Here is a 17708-nt window from a genome sequence, read left to right as displayed (position 1 = left end):
ATAATATAAAAAATGGGATCACAAATGAAATTATTAGCATGTTGAATCAAGTTAACAATGCTAGACAAATCATGATCCGATACTTGTTGTGCTTAAGTTTCCAAACAAAAAGTTGAAGCAGCTGCAACATCAGCCAAAGAAATTTCAGGCCTAAGAAGAAGACCTGAAAATAAATAAACTTTCCTTAGATAAGATACAAGTTTCCTATCTAAAGGATCTTTAAAAGAAATACTATCTTCCATAGGAATAGTAGTACGTTTAGCAAGAGTAGAGATAGCCCCATCAACTTTGGGGATCTTTTCCCAAAACTCCAATCTAACTGCTGGCAAAGGATACGATTTTTAAAACCTTAAAGAAGGAATAAAAGAAGTACCAGGCCTATTCCATTCCTTAGAAATCATATAAGAAATAGCATCAGGAACTGGAAAAACCTCTGGAATAACCACAGGAGGTTTATAAACAGAATTTAAATGTTTATTAGTTTTAATATCAAGAGGACTAGTCTCCTCAATATCCAATATAAACAACACTTTTTCAACAAAGAATGAATGTACTCCATTTTAAATAAATAAGTAGATTTGTCAGTGTCAATATCTGAGGAAGGATCTTCTGAATCAGATAGATCCTCATCAGAGGAGGATAATTCAGTATATTGTTTGTCATTTGAAATGTCATCAACTTTATGAGAAGTTTTAAAAGACCTTTACATTTATTAGAAGGCGGGATGGCAGACAAAGCCTTCTTAATAGAATCAGCAATAAATTCTTATAAATTCACAGGTATATCTTGTACATTAGATGTTAAAAGTACAGCAACAGGCAATGTACTATTACAGATGGACACATTCTCTGCATGTAAAAGTTTATCATGACAACTTATTACAAACCACAGCTGGAGATATAATCTCCACAAGATTACAACAAATGTACTTAGCTTTGGTAGAACTGATATCAGTCAGCAGGATTCCAACAGTGATCTCTGAGGCAGGATCAGATTGAGACATCTTGCAAATGTAAGAGAAAAAACATCATATAAAGCAAAATTATCAATTTCCTTATATGGCAGATTCAGGAATGGGAAAAAATGCAAACAGCATAGCCCTCTGATAGAGAAAAAAGGCAAGAGGCATATAGGAATGGGGTTTAAAATAATGAAAATATATGGCGCCAAGTATGACGCACAAACAAACAGAAGATTTTTTGGCGCTAACAACATACGGAAATGACACACTCGCGTCATTGAAGACGCAACCTTGTGAAAGGACGAATTTACAACATCGAACGTAACTTCGTACCAAAAATGACGCAATATAGTTTGGCATTTTGCACCCTCCCGAGCCTAATTCTGCCCGTGAATTTAAAATGACAGTCAATTGAAAAAAGACTATACCCCAGGTAAGAAATACATTTTCCTAAAAAATGCATTTCCCAGATATGAAACTGACAGTCTGCAAAAGGAAATATACTGAAACCTGAATCATTGCAAATATAAGTACAATACATATATTTAGAACTTTATATAAATACATAAAGTGCCAAACCATAGCTGAGAGTGTCTTAAGTAATGAAAACATACTTACCAAAAGACACCCATCCACATATAGCAGATAGCCAAACAAGTACTGAAACGGTTATCAGTAGAGGTAATCAAATATGATAGTATATCGTCGATCTGAAAAGGGAGGTAGGAGATGAATCTCTACGACCGATAACAGAGAACCTATGAAAAGATTTCCCGTGAGGAAAAACATTGCATCCAATAGGTGATACTCCCTTCACATCCCTCTGACATTCACTGTACTCTGAGAGGAATCGAGCTTCAAAATGCTGAGAAGCGCATATCAACGTAAAAATCTTAGCACAAACTTACTTCACCACCTCCATAGGAGGCAAAGTTTGTAAAACTGAATTGTGGGTGTGGTGAGGGGTGTATTTATAGGCATTTTGAGGTTTGGGAAACTTTGCCCCTCCTGGTAGGATTGTATATCCCATACGTCACTAGCTCATGGACTCTTGCCAATTACATGAAAGAAATACAATTATTATACCATTGTACAGAAATTTACGAGGAGCCCCAAAATTCTCAGCAAAAAGGATAACATTTTATTATAGCATATATTTGATAAACGTAAAAATTATTTAACATATATATATATATGCAAGATCACTTGCCGTACCAAAAGAAAAGAAATTAATCAAGTTGACTGTATGTGAGCAATCCTGAATTTTAGAACGGTTATGGGCCCTTTAATTAACCATGCTGAAGTATTAGTCCAGGATCATGCACCTTTGATGCTGTAGTTGGATACAATGTTCATAGATGTAAGCCATAAGCAAAAAGCAACAAACTGTATTCAACCGATATCCACAGGAATATACAGGTAAGTCATTAGATGAAAAAGCAGCAAAAGCATATGTTGGTCATTAGTGCAAATGCAGTCCGTTATTGCGTGAGCAAATAGACATAGCTGAAGCATGTTAACAGTCCTGTGTCAGTTGTTAATAAAGGGCATACAACAAGGAAACTCCACCCGGAGTGCACATATGTAAAGATCGGGTCAAAAAGGTACAACATAGCCCACAGCTCACCGGACCATAATAGGTATGATTCTACGTTCCTCCCAGAGCTGCCCCTCCGTCTCAGCACTCACTAGAACAGTTTGCCATTACTTCGGCTCAGAGTCATGCTCACCAATATTTGCATGTGATTTTTCAATTCTCCGTGGAAACTTTGATATACATCCAGGTAAGCCGTGGTCCGTTACCGTCTAAACCTTGGCGTAACACGCCACCTTACAAACGGGGGCGTGGCTTCAACACTACGTGTGTTTCACCCTTTCATTTGTCTAGGGATTTCTCAAGCGTCATACTTTACACACAGTGTAGACAAACATTTATACCCTCCTTAAAATGGATTCGGTAAAATAAACCAATCGGATTGCTCACAATGTTATATTATATATACAGAAATATAGTGATTCTAATGACTATATATATCTGCATCCATACATATTCTTAAATGAATATAAACAATTGAAAGAAAGTGGGGTCCTCCTTAATTGCAACCTGTAGTTAGTGTTTTTAGATACACATAAAACTTATCATAAGCTTTTAAGTAGACAACATGATAAATAAATACCAATTTTGGAATTTATACATAAACAGCCTAATTTTGATTGATTGCATCTTAAATACCAACCTGACCCTAAATATTTTGCATATAGTTTTAGGGACATAAATAGACATATTGATTTCAATCTTAATTTTTATATATTTTACATTTCTCAAATTGTCATGAATATCAGCATGCTAAAAGTTTCTTGGACATTAATATAATAAAGACATTAAATAAGAAATGGTGCATAATTGATTTCCTCATTAAGACCACTTGGTTTTAAAGAGTTTAGGTTATAAATCCATTTACATTCTGCTTTTAAAAGCAGATTATCTATATCACCACCTCTATCCTTTAAATCAATTAATTCTAGTCCCATCAACCTTAAGTCTGTATCTTGACTATTGTGGTGTTCCAAAAAACGTCTAGCAACTCCACTAGTTTCAATTTTTTCATGTAAAATATCCCTCCTATGTTCTTTTATTCTCTCATGAAGTTCTCTATAGGTTTTCCCTATGTAAAATTTAAGACATGTACCGGTCACTAGGTATATTACACCACTGCTTTTACAGGTTATATGTCCCTTTACCTTAAAATGTTTGCCTTCCAGATTAGTAATTCAGTTTTCTTTTAGCATACATTTACAAATAATGCATTTATTACATATAAAAGATCAATTTTCCTTCTTCTTTTTAGCTAGCCAGCTTACATTAGAGCTGACATTTACAAAGTGACTATTGACCAGTTTATCTTTAAGTGAAGGTGCTCTTTTTACTGTGAGTGATGCATATTCACCCACAATTTCTTTTAGATCTGAATCTAAAGTAAGGAGCTCCCAATGTTTTCTAAGTATGACTCTAATGTCCTGCCATCTATCATTGTAAGTTGATATATATCTAACTATTGGTTTATTTCACTCTTTATCTTTCATATATATGTTAATTAATTTTTATGTTTATCAAATATATGCTATAATAAAATGTTATCCTTTTTGCTGAGAATTTTGGGGCTCCTCGTGAATTTCTGTACAACAGTATAATAATTGTATTTGTGTTCCTTAATTAGTTTGTGCTGGATTAGTCCATCTAGTGTATCTCTCTCTCTCTCTCTCTCTCTCTCTCTCTCTCTCTCCACACACAAACACACAGTCATGGCTAAAAATATTGGCACCCCTGTATTTCTATCAGATAATGAACCACTTCACCCAGAAAATTGTTGCAATTACAAATGTTTAGGCATTCTCTTATTTTTTTTGTTTGTATTGGTATGACACAAAAAGTAGAGAAAAAAAAGGCAAATCTGACACATTCCACAAAAAAACTAAAAAATTGACTGGACTCAATTATTGGCACCCTTAATTGAATATTTGGTAGCACACCCCATGGAAAAAATAACTGAAATCAATCACTTCCTGTAACCATCAATGAGTTTTACACCTCTCTACTGGAATTTTGGACCATTCTTCTTTTGCCAACTGCTCCAGGTCTCTCAGATTGGAAGGGTTCCTTAGCCCAACTGCTGTTTTGAGATCTCTCCACAGGTGCTCCATGGAATTGAGATCTGGACTCATTGCTGACCGGTTCGGTACTTTCCAGTGCTTTTTCTTAAACCATTTCTGTGTGGGCGATAGACTTGTAACCTTGAGATTGTCAATGCTTTTCCACAATTTTTGTTCTCAAATCATCAGACAATTCTTTGCTGCTCTTTCTCTTCTCCATGCTCAGTGTGGCACACAGACGCACAACAGAAAGGTTGAGTTAATGTTTCACCATTTTAACTGGTTGCCAGTGTGATTTCTTTATTGTCAGCACCTGTTAATTGACACAGGTGAGTTTAATTACATATTACAGGAGTGTGTAATGTGTCAGATTTGTTTTTTTTGTGTCAAAACAATACAAACAAAATAAATAAACATGAGAATGCCTAAACATTTGTAATTGCAACAATTTTCTGGGCAAAGTGGTGGATTATTTCTGGGCAAAGTTTTTCTGCAAAAATGCAGGGGTGCCAATATTTTTGGCCATTACCGTCTATATATCTTTTTGTGTGTGTGTATACAATACTTTATTTTACTATGTTTGTTATAATTTTATTCTAGCACTAACATTTTAAGCTTTGTTATGTATTGCGCTATGCCACCCTATTCATTGAAAGCATTGGGTGTTCTAAAGAGATGCTGGCTGCACTAAACAATAACTGGTTGTTACGGTTGCCTCCAGGCTGGCTGGAAGTTCGACCGTAGAAAAGGATGCTCCTAGCGCTCACCAAAGGAGCAGCAGCACCGTGGACACTATAACTGCTGCGTAGCCACCATAAGTAATGCAGACTCTATGAACCACCGCTGCTGGGCTGGTATCTCGCCGTCTGCTCTGCGCCATGGACCTACGACCAGGCTCCAGTAGGTGAACCTCTTCCTTCTGTAGCAATCCCTGTAGCTAAGGGAGTATGAAAAACATAGCAATCCCTGTAGTGATTATAAGCTGTCCCCTACAAACATGAGTCAAAGCTTCAAGTTAGAGGGTCAACATAGGTCTCATGTGCTGGAGCACACAGCCTGCTTTTTATTGAGGTTACATGCAAACAGGACACTCTCAAGGGGAGGCATAAAATCCCCCATCACACATTTGATATTAGATAGAGAGACACTCCCTTTGACAGGCCACAACATTTACTTCAGCAGATAACATTACACACAATAAAACAATGCAGTCCACCTTATCAATACTAGTCTGATTAGACAATGGGAAAGTTGATCACTAAACCTAATTAGAGCTAATCCCAGCAGACTTGTATTTAGAATAGGTTTCTTGAAGCTGAACAAAATTTAACTCTTAATGGCACACAATGAAACTGAACCAAGTGGGAGAAAGCCAGGGACAAGTCATTTCACAGGTCTGGGGACATAGTCTTAAAGGGGCATTGTTCATCAAAGTCACAATATGTCCCCAGATGGTTCTTAAAGGGCCACACACACCCAACAAAAGTCAATATGTCCTCAGGGGCACAATCTTCCAGGGGCCATAGTCATGTGGAAGGAGGCTGGCAAATAGGCTTCTCCAAAATCCAGGGAAGCAGGGCAATTTTCCATTTAAAGGGCCAGTTACACATAGCAGTTTGTAACATATCTCCCCTTTTGGAGAGAGACTAACCAGGCACCTGACCTTCTGTCGGTCAGTGCCTAAGTTAGTCTCGCAACCCACCCACAAATAATCGTTAGCAGCACAGTAGCCCCCCCACAATAAGTAGTACTGGCCTGTAGGTTCCAGGTTATAGGATGAAAGGGTAGCATCCTCTGCCTTCCTGGCGCAGCTGGGCAAATAGCTAATGGTACTTGGGGGGCAGAGGCCAGCGGCACTCTGCCCTGGTGCCAGCGCTTCTGCTGGGGTGAGGGGCTTGCAGGCCAGTCCTGTAACAAGGGGGTCTGTAGGGCAGAGGCCAGCAGCGCTCTGTCCTGATGCCAGCTCTTCTGCTGTGGGAATTGGGGCATAGTCCTGCCCGGTGGCAAAGAGAACGTGGGGGTCAGTGGGGGTTAACATCTCCACTGTTAACCCTGGGCCCAAGTTAGGAGTTAGCTGGGGAGGGGGAGATTGGCTTACCTCCTCCTCCTGATACTCCGGTGGCCGTTGGGAAGGGAGGTCGATGCTCTCCGGTTCCTGTGGAACATGCTGCGGCTGGGGAGAGAGAACGGTTGTCTCCTCTCCCTGGAAGGCACACTCCGGCTGGGGAGGGAGGTCGATGCTCTCCCCTCCCTGTAGCTGGGTCTGTCGCTGGGGATCTGGGCCGCCTGCCCAGCATCCCTGTAGGGCCGGTAGAGAGACTGCGGTCCCATCTCCACCTGCCTGCTGGGGGTCCTCCCAGGACCAGTCTATGAGGCCTGCTGCCTCTGGTATCTCTGGCTGGGGAAGGGGACTGGTTGTCTCTTCCCTCTGCACGGTATACTGCCGCTGGGGAGGGAGGTCGCTGCTCTCCTCTCCCTGTAACTCTGGCTGCCGCTGGGAAGGGAGGTCGTTGCTCTCCGCTCCCTGTGACTCACTTTCTCGCTGGAGACCAGGTGTCCAGACCCTCAAACTCCACAGTTGGCGCTCAAAGGCTCGTGCCGCTTTGTTCTCCGTATCCAATTCCCGGATGATGCGACTGACTACCTCCTGTGCAGGGTCTGGACCATATCGGACTAGCCGCCTCTTTACCTCTGGAACGAAATCCGCGCCCTCATAGCGACGGATCAGGTTGAGGTGCTCTTCACAGGGTTCTGAATAGTGTCTTGTCAGCTCCATGCTGCTGTAGGTAGGGACGCTGCGCGGTGGCTAGCGTTGCCCTCAATAACTTTCCTACGATACCAGTGCTGTTGTGGTGCTGCTCCTTGCACTAGGACGCCAATCCCACCGCTGCCGCCAAATGTTACGGTTGCCTCCAGGCTGGCTGGAAGTTGGACCGTAGAAAAGGATGCTCCTAGCGCTCACCAAAGGAGCAGCAGCACCGTGGACACTATAACTGCTGCGTAGCCACCATAAGTAATGCAGACTCTATGAACCACCGCTGCTGGGCTGGTATCTCGCCGTCTGCTCTGCGCCCTGGACCTACGACCAGGCTCCAGTAGGTGAACCTCTTCCTTCTGTAGCAATCCCTGTAGCTAAGGGAGTATGAAAAACATAGCAATCCCTGTAGTGATTATAAGCTGTCCCCTACAAACATGAGTCAAAGCTTCAAGTTAGAGGGTCAACATAGGTCTCATGTGCTGGAGCACACAGCCTGCTTTTTATTGAGGTTACATGCAAACAGGACACTCTCAGGGGGAGGCATAAAATCCCCCATCACACATTTGATATTAGATAGAGAGACACTCCCTTTGACAGGTCACAACATTTACTTCAGCAGATAACATTACACACAATAAAACAATGCAGTCCACCTTATCAATACTAGTCTGATTAGACAATGGGAAAGTTGATCACTAAACCTAATTAGAGCTAATCCCAGCAGACTTGTATTTAGAATAGGTTTCTTGAAGCTGAACAAAATTTAACTCTTAATGGCACACAATGAAACTGAACCAAGTGGGAGAAAGCCAGGGACAAGTCATTTCACAGGTCTGGGGACATAGTCTTAAAGGGGCATTGTTCATCAAAGTCACAATATGTCCCCAGATGGTTCTTAAAGGGCCACACACACCCAACAAAAGTCAATATGTCCTCAGGGGCACAATCTTCCAGGGGCCATAGTCATGTGGAAGGAGGCTGGCAAATAGGCTTCTCCAAAATCCAGGGAAGCAGGGCAATTTTCCATTTAAAGGGCCAGTTACACATAGCAGTTTGTAACACTGGTTATTCTGTTTTACCCTGGATTTATAATACCAGATTGCCCGCTAATCTTTGTGCAATTCCTTGATACTGATAGAGCACCCTGCGCTATTAGTAAAGCTCCTCTTGTAATCAGTGCTATAATGTTTAATATATATATATATATATATATATATATATATAATATGACTTTAAATTGCATTTCTAGCTGTCTGCTAAAATAACATGCACTATGTATTTAAACGCATAGTTATGCCATGTGACTAAAGCCATTTTATTTTTTTTCTATGATCACTTGAATTTTTTCTTTTTTTACATTTGTAAGATTTTTCTTAAAGGGACACTAAACACAAACTTTTTCTATTATGATTCAGGTAGAGAATACAATTGTAAACAACATTCCAATTTACTTCTATTATCTATCCCTTTAAGTGAATCATTGTATGAGTTTGAAGAGGTCTCTTTTGTGTAGAACCTTTCCCAAACTCTGTACACGTATAATGTTTCTCTGCTGTAGGAGCCCCTTCAATGTATTGCAAACTACTTTGGTATGCAAGTCCTTTCCCACACTCCTGTGTGAGTCCTTTCATGTTGTTTCAAAGTTTTTTTGTAGGCAAATCCTTTCCCACACTCTGTACAGGTAAAAGGTTTCTCTCTTGTGTGAGTCCTTTTATGATGTTGCAAAGTATTTTTAAAGGTAAAACATTTCCCACACTCTGTACAGGTATAAGGTTTCTCTCCTGTGTGAGTCCTTTGATGATACTGCAAATGACATTGATATGTAAATCCTTTCCCACACTCTGTACACGTATAAGGTTTCTCTCCTGTGTGAATCCTTAGATGATTTAGCAAATGAACTTGTTGTTTAAATCCTTTCCCACACTCTGTACAGGTAAAAGGTTTCGCTCCTGTGTGAATCCTTAGATGATTTAGCAAATGACCTTGTTGTGCAAAGCCTTTCCCACAATATGTACATGTATGAGGTTTTTCTCCAGTGTGAGTCCTTTCATGATGTTGTAAAGTTTTTTTATAGGCAAATCCTTTCCCACACTCTGTACACCTATATGGTTTCTCTCCTGTGTGAGTCCTTTCATGATATTGCAAAGTGTGTTTACAGGCAAATCCTTTCCCACACTCTGTACAGGTATAAGGTTTCTCTCCTGTGTGAGTCCTTAGATGATATAGCAAATGACTTTGTTTTGCAAATCCTTTCCCACATTCCGTACACCTATAAGGTTTCTCTCCTGTGTGAGTCCTTTCATGATTTTGCAAACTATTTTTATAGGTAAAACCTTTCCCACACTCTGTACAGGTAAAAGGTTTCTCTCCTGTGTGAGTCTTTTCATGATATTGCAAACTATTTTTAAAGGTAAAACCTTTCCCACACTCTGTACAGGTATAAGGTTTCTCTCCTGAGTGAGTCCTTTCATGACATTGCAAATTACTTTTACAGGCAAATCCTTTCCCACACTCTGTACAGGTATAAGGTTTCTCTCCTGAGTGAGTCCTTTCATGAAGATCTTTTTTTAATGCAAAAGTCTTTTCACACTCAGTAGAAGTAAACAATTTCTCTCCTGTTTGTATCATTATGGGGTTTGTATTAGCAGTAAGTGAATTGCTATACACAGGGTCACTCATTACTTTCTGCTGTCTCACTGTCGCCTTGCAATGATTACTGGGATACATCAAATGACTGGCTATTCTCGGCACCCTTTAGTTCAGCAGGCTCAATTAATTAGTTTAGTGATCCACTCTGGAATGTTGTCTATATGGGAAAAACAAGGATACGTTAAATTGTTTTCTTAAGAAATCAGAATAGAATAGATTTTCTAACATTCACTGATAAATAATTATAAAAATGTATTTGTGTGAAAATGTCCCTTGGTTTATGGTTTATGACACAACAAATTAAAAAAAAGTTTTAAGAGATAAAAATAACTAATGAAAAGTTATGTGAAGAAATAAAAAAATAACTTAAAGGGACATTCCAGCAAAAATTGGAATCAACATGGATGCATTTCAGTTTTGAATAGAAGCATTTTTGTAATATAAATGTATTAGCAAAACATATTCTTATAAAAGCTATAGCTGTTTCAAAAGTGTATTTAAATATGCACCGTGCACCAGAACTTGCTCAGAGAGCTTAAAATGCTTGTACCATCTGGTAATGAGTCAATTTGTTAATTGCTGAGGTGATACAAGCCCCACTGGCTCTCTGAGCAGCTGCAGTATATAAAATGCTGGCGCACTGAGAATATCTAGCTATGCTTCACATGCACGTGCAAACACTAAAACAGTGATAACGTTTACTAGAAGCATTTTTGCCAATACATGTATATTGCAAATATTTTTCTTTTTAAATATTGTTTTGTGGTACTTTCAGGATGTAAGCAATACAGCTTGTGTATCATATCATTTAGGAAATGAGAGACGGTCTCACAGGTTTTTGCAATGCTTACAATAACAATAACAGCTTTATTCCACAATTGGATTATAATAACACAGAACCTATATAGTTATTGCAAGAATTATAGAGTTATGTGGTTCTAACTATCGGCTAGATTACGAGTCTTGCGTTAGGGTTAAAAAGCAGCGTTGAGAGATCCCAACGCTGCTTTTTAACGCCCACTGGTATTATGAGTCTTGCAGGTACAGGTGTACCGCTCACTTTTTTGGCGCTACTCGAAACTACCGCAAAGCCACTTACGTCAATTGCGTATCCTATATTTTCAATGGGATTTGCCTAACGCCGGGATTATAAGTCTTCCTAAAAGTGAGCGGTACAGCCTCTCCTGTCAAGACTCGTACCGCATTTAAAAGTCAGTAGTAGTTTTATGGGCTAACGCCGTAACATAAAACTCTTAACTAAAGTGCTAAAAAGTACACTAACACCCATAAACTACCTATTAACCCCTAAACCGAGGCCCCCCACATCGCAAACACTATAATAAATTTTTTAACCCCTAATCTGCCAAACCGGAGATCGCCGCCACTATAATAAATATATTAACCCCTAAACCGCCGTACTCCCGCATCGCAAACACTAGTTACATTTTATTAACCCCTAATCTGCCGTCCCTAACATCGCCGACACCTACCTACATTTATTAACCCCTAATCTGCCGCCCCCAACGTTGCTGCAACTATATTAAATGCCCCCCAAAATAATAAAAAGCCCTACCTATACTAAATTACAAATAGCCCTTAAAAGGGCCTTTTGCGGGGCATTGCCCCAAAGTAATCAACTCTTTTAGCTATAAAAAAAGTACAATACCGGGGGCGTGGCTACACAACGTTCAGGAGAGGTCGCACTTCATGAAGCTCCTTCATGAAGCTCCTTGAAACTTTTGCTAACAATATACTTTTTTGTCAAGAAAATTGGCCTTACTTTAGCCTAAGCGTGTGACATTTATTCACAATTTACCAGGGCTGATCCAGTATGACCAAATCTACTTTCATGGACTCAATGAACTGATTAAGCCCGTCTGGACCATAGACTGCGGCCTACACGTGAACTTCTAACACTCCCCCCCCCTCGATCAGCCGGGTTAGAGCGACGCTAATACTGCTGAAGTTTTGAAGCATAGGTGTTATTGCTATAATGGAGGGGGACTATCTTACAGAGTTGAAAACACTTCTCATAAGGCTGGATGCGAAGATGCAAAGTAACTTCTACGATCTCCAGTGTATTCTCAGAGGCCCTGTGGGGACTGAATTTAAAGATACTCCCAAGATGGTGGAACATAGAGAAAATTTAACACAGTGCACAGAGTCAAAACCAGCTCTGAGTACCCCCTGCCCCAAGACAAGTAACAATCAATATTGCTCATTGCCATTCCACTGGGCGGGGGAAGAGCAGACTCTTTCTCCACTAATGAGCGACTATGGTACTACTCCTAATGTGACGGAGCCTGCCCTCATTTTGTTATGGGAGAGAACCCATCAGGAGTCCCCACTGCTTTATAAGTCAGATGGTGCGGCCGGCCTTCTGACAAACGCATTCAAAGTATGGAACGCTAAGACACAGACCCGTACTGAGAAAGGGAGGAGGAATGCATCCCGACTTTGCCTTGATGCTTCTAGGTGGCGAAACACTGCAAGACATGCAAAGCCCGTCGACTTAAACCTGCTCCCCTGCGATACCTCTAGTCAACTATATTTGCCAATGGGGTGGAGGTCTTGGAGCCTCTTAATACAATCTCCATCATGTCGCCATGACTCACAAATGGTAGATCAGCTTACAGCGTCTGGCGTAGGTTGAGCAGAGATTGCCATGGGGCTCATACTAGCTGAACAGTTGCTATTATACTTAGTGACTCTCTTATCAGCTTCCTCAAGCTAAATAATTGATAGTTATTTTCCAGAGTTGGTAATGTTGAACTGTTGCTCTATTTTTCTCATATACTATGTTATTGTTCCTGTATATTGCACACTCTAACATTGTTGCACTGCTGCATGCTCTGACTTAACACTGTTCCTTATAGGTCCTTCGATAGCTGCGCCTGTTAATACAATCTGCTTAATTTGCTGGAAATAATGCATTTGATTTTTTTTACAAGTACCTAGGTGCAGTTTGTGCACTACATTATCTCCCCTATACATTTTGTATTGACTTGATTTCTTCACATGCCATTGATCCACGCAAGTTCTCTTAGAGAGGGATGTATTGTCACGCTGACTGAACAGCTATCAAAATACTTTCAGCATTTGCGCCAGTATTATACTTAGAGTATCCCATTAGTACCACATAGCACTTTCTATTAACTTTTCTATAAATCAGTACGTGAGATAGATTAATGCCTGATAGAAACTCACCCTATATACTTCACCCCCCCCAAAAAAAAAAGCCTAATATTGCAGTTAATGACCTGTACACAGGTTACTCTTCAGTGAAACTAAGAGTGTTCATCAAAGGGGGTCTTAATTACATTGCTATCTATATACCCCACTAGGAATCCTATATCAATGTTACTATATGTTTCTAGGTCTCAACTTATAGACAGGTAACCTCTTATTTATTTATATCTTATCATGTGACCCAAGAATGGCCACTTATGAGACTACTATAGCTACTATAGTCACATAACCACAGGCTAGTACTCACCCCACGGGGCTATGGCTATTGTGAAACTGTGGACCCAGAAGATTATGCTATGCTGCTTTCTCTATCACACATTAAGCTTAGTATATTTAACTAATACATTGTTAGTGGTTGTGCTTATAATTATGTGACATTTATAACTAGGGAGAGGAGTGAGAGTGATGCGCCTTATGTAGGATATTGCAAGAATATTTTTATGAATTTTTAGGTCTCATCTTGTGGATGTGAATTCATAGGAAGGTTCATAACTGCACTGTCCCCTAAAAGTGTATCTTTTTTTTATTTTTGCACCCCCCTTTTACCCTTGGTTAGTACTGATCCTATAATCTATTGGTCATTCATATTTCATAAAACCCAAATGTGGCCACATATGTGATTGTCCTATGCACTTCGACTACATAATTATATGACCTATATGGGATTAGCCTAGTAGCCATCCCAGTGGGGTATGGCCATCCTGAAATGGAGGTCCCAGAATATTATGCAAATTTGCTCTCTTTATCACTCATTGCTGTTAACATGCTTTGTTGATACATTTTAGTTTATTGGGTTTAAAACTGTGTGTCCTTTAATACCAGATAGCAAAGAGAATGATATACCCTACTGGAGATATTGCAGTACAACTATTATATATGCCTAGTTCCCATCCGGTTGACAGTATTTAGTATGAAGGTTTATACCCCCTTCATGCTTTAAAGTGCCTTTCCCTTAATATTACACTCCCTTTATCTTCAGAGAGTACTTTGTTGATAATTTGCTTATTTATATTTCCGGTTCCTTTAGATATTACTTTAGCTTCCATTTATCTTTTATTAACCTAAGCGGTGCTTATCCGCTGATAATTAACTTATAACCCCCTGGTGTGATTGGACATTATGGGGTCCTTTTTATGACTAATATTACTTACCAGCCGGTCCTATATCAAAAGGTCCACATAAGACCGGCTAATTAGTAATCTGTTAAAGTTATTATATATAAACCCGAGGTTTCAGAAGCTCATTTTACAACATGTATTTTTACTCTTATTTGTTATATCACTTACTTGTCATGGTATTGTGTTCTATGAAGAGTGTACCATTTATTCATGTGTGTATACATTTATGCAAAACCTCAATAAAAAAATTATTAAAAAAAAAAAAAGTACAATACCCCCCAACATTAAAACCCACCACCCACACACCCAACCCTACTCTAAAACCCACCCAATACCCCCTTAAAAAAAAATAGCACTGAAGATCACCCTACCTTAAGTCTTCACCCAACCGGGCCGAAGTCCTCAACGAAGCAGGGCGAATTGGTCCTCCAGATGGGTAGAAGTCTTCATCCAGGCGGCATCTTCTATCTTCATCCATCCGGCGCGGAGCGGGTCCATCTTCAAGACATCCTATTGGCTGATCCATTCAGCCAATAGGATTGAGCTGGCATTCTATTGGCTGATTGGATCAGCCAATAGAATGCAAGCTCAATCCTATTGGCTGATTGCATCAGCCAATAGGATTTTTTCTACCTTAATTACGATTGGCTGATAGAATTCTATCAGCCAATCGGAATTCAAAGGACGACATCTTGGATGACGTCATTTAAAGGAACCTTCAATCTTCAGTTGCACGTCGATTGAAGATGGACACGCTCTGCGCCGGATGGATGAAGATAGAAGATGCCGTCTGGATGAAGACTTCTGCCCGCCTGGAGGACCACTTCGCCCGGCTTCGTTGAGGACTTCGGCCCGGTTGGGTGAAGACTTCTCAAGGTAGGGTGATCTTCAGGGGGTTAGTGTTAGGTTTTTTTAAGGGGGTATTGGGTGGGTTTTAGAGTAGGGTTGGGTGTGTGGGTGGTGGGTTTTAATGTTGGGGGGTATTGTACTTTTTTTTACAGGTAAAAGAGCTGATTACTTTGGTGCAATGCCCTGCAAAAGGCCCTTTTAAGGGCTATTTGTAATTTAGTATAGGGTAGGGCTTTTTATTATTTTGGGGGGCTTTTTTATTTTATTAGGGGGATTAGATTAGGTGTAATTAGTTTTAAAAACTTGTAATTATTTTAATATTTTCTGTAATTTAGTGTGTGTTTGTTTTCTGTACTTTAGATCATTTTATTTAATTGTAATTAATTGTAGTTAGTTTAGGGAATTAATTTAATTATAGTGTAGTGTTAGTTGTAATTGTAACTTAGGTTAGGTTTTATTTTACAGGTAAATTTGTATTTATTTTAACTAGGTAGCTATTAAATAGTTAATAACTAGTTAATAACTATTCTACCTAGTTAAAATAAATACAAACTTGCCTGTAAAATAAAAATAAACCCTAAGCTAGATACAATGTAACTATTAGTTACATTGTAGCTATCTTAGGGTTTATTTTATAGGTAAGTATTTAGTTTTAAATAGGAATAATTTAGTTCATTGTAGTAATTGTATTTAGATTTATGTATATTATATTTAAGTTAGGGGGTTAGGGTTAGACTTAGTTTTAGGGGCTAATAACTTTAATATGTTGGGGGCGGCAGATTATGGGTTAATAATCGTAGTTAGGTTGCGGCGACATTGGGGGCAGCAGATTAGGGGTTAATAAATATAATGTAGATGTCGGCGATGTTGGGGGCAGCAGATTAGGGGTTCATAACTATAATGTAGGTGGCGGCGGTGTCCGGAGTGGCAGATTAGGGGTTAATAATATAATGCAGGTGTCGGCGATGTCGGGGGCGGCGGATCAGGGGTTAAGAAGTGTAAGATTAGGGGTGTTTAGACTCGGGGTTTATGTTAGGGAGTTAGGTGTAGAGATAAATTTTATTTCCCCATAGGAATCAATGGGGCTGCGTTAAGAGCTGTACGCTGCTTTTTTGTAGGTGTTCGTTTTTTTTTCAACCGGCTCTGCCCCATTGATTCCTAGGGGGAAATCGTGCACGAGCACGTTTTACCAGCTCACCACTACCGTAAATTTTGCTCTCCTCTCACTTTTCTGCGGCTAACGCTGGGTTTATAAAAACCTGCAATACCAGCGTTGTCTGTAGGTGAGCGGTGAGACAAAACTGTTCGTTAGCACCGCACAGCCTTACCGACAAAAACTCGGAATCTAGGCGTATGTTACTTGTGAAAATCAAGTTACTTTACTTATATTCTACAATCTAAGCACAATCTTATACAACAATTAATACATCACAGTTCCACCGTGATTCTTATAATCCTTCATTGCATGTGGCGATTGGGAGAGGTCTTTTGGGCAATTGGCCAGTAGATGGTGGTCTTCAGAACAACACTGCCTGATGCGTCCATCAGCACGTACGATCTCTCGACACATTGCTCAAAAGTACCCTTCTTTATACTGTTAACTTATGTAATAGTTCTGGCACCAATCCACAGACCTCTGAGACACCCCCTGTAGGTTGGACTAAAGCCCAAGCATCTGGCCAGCTGACTTTTAGCCTCACCCAAGCTATCGGGTAGTCCTGGGCTATCCCTGACGTCAATCCTAACACCCATACTTGCCAACTGTTCCGTTTTTGCCGGGACAGTCCCGGAATTTGGTACCGGGTCCCGGCCATTTAAATGTCCCGGACTGTCCCGGCAAGAGTAGCAGGCTGCAGTGCTTTTTTGAGCTAACAGTAGCGCGTCCCCTTCGTGACACTCTGAGGCCCGCCCTCCCCTCCTTTGAATTTGTAATTCAGTCAGCAGCAGCGAATCAGCGATGTCTGAGCAGGCGTGATGTCATCAGGGGCATCTCACGTGACCCCGCGTTGCCGCTCACTAGCACTCTGAGAAGTGTGAAGGTGAGCAGCTGAGAGTGTCACTCGCTGTCGCTGTCGCACACCGGGCCCCGTAATCCTCTGACTTGAGGCGCTGCACCAGACGAGAGTGAGTTGAGACTGTGAGAGGTGAGAGTCTGGCTGCCTGCCTGCGCATATTTATGAACCTGCTCTCTGAGGCTGCAATAAAAAGTTTTAGGCACTCTGGCTAGGCTGCTAAAGTACAATGAAATCAGAATGAATCAATTATTTTAAAAAATATATACATTTGTGACTTATTTAAGTAAGTTTTATTTGTCAGGCACCTCTGTTATGCTAGGAAAAAATCATGCTGGTAATAAAATGACTAATAATTATTATAAAGTAACTGTAACAACCAGGCAGCAGGTAGATTCGCAAATCTGAGGGGTAATTAAAAAATAGTAAAAGCTTCTTAATTTTTAAATTACCCTGGCTGA

General features: G+C 40.2%; 1 protein-coding gene across 2 annotated transcripts in view; it reads right to left on the bottom strand.

The window, feature by feature from the left end:
* Positions 1-8661: 8661 nt before the first annotated feature.
* Positions 8662-17708, bottom strand: part of LOC128659706 (gastrula zinc finger protein XlCGF8.2DB-like) — a 103084-nt gene continuing 94037 nt past the window's right edge. For both annotated transcript variants that reach the window (XM_053713276.1, XM_053713275.1), the window contains exon 2: positions 8662-10176. In XM_053713276.1, the coding sequence (XP_053569251.1) occupies positions 8952-10097 (1146 nt within the window). In that variant the 5' untranslated portion in view covers positions 10098-10176 and the 3' untranslated portion in view covers positions 8662-8951. The remainder of the gene's footprint in view (positions 10177-17708) is intronic.

The sequence above is a fragment of the Bombina bombina genome, chromosome 5 (assembly GCF_027579735.1).
Source record: "Bombina bombina isolate aBomBom1 chromosome 5, aBomBom1.pri, whole genome shotgun sequence".
Taxonomy (NCBI): domain Eukaryota; kingdom Metazoa; phylum Chordata; class Amphibia; order Anura; family Bombinatoridae; genus Bombina; species Bombina bombina.
This window is presented reverse-complemented; position numbering and strand designations above follow the sequence as displayed.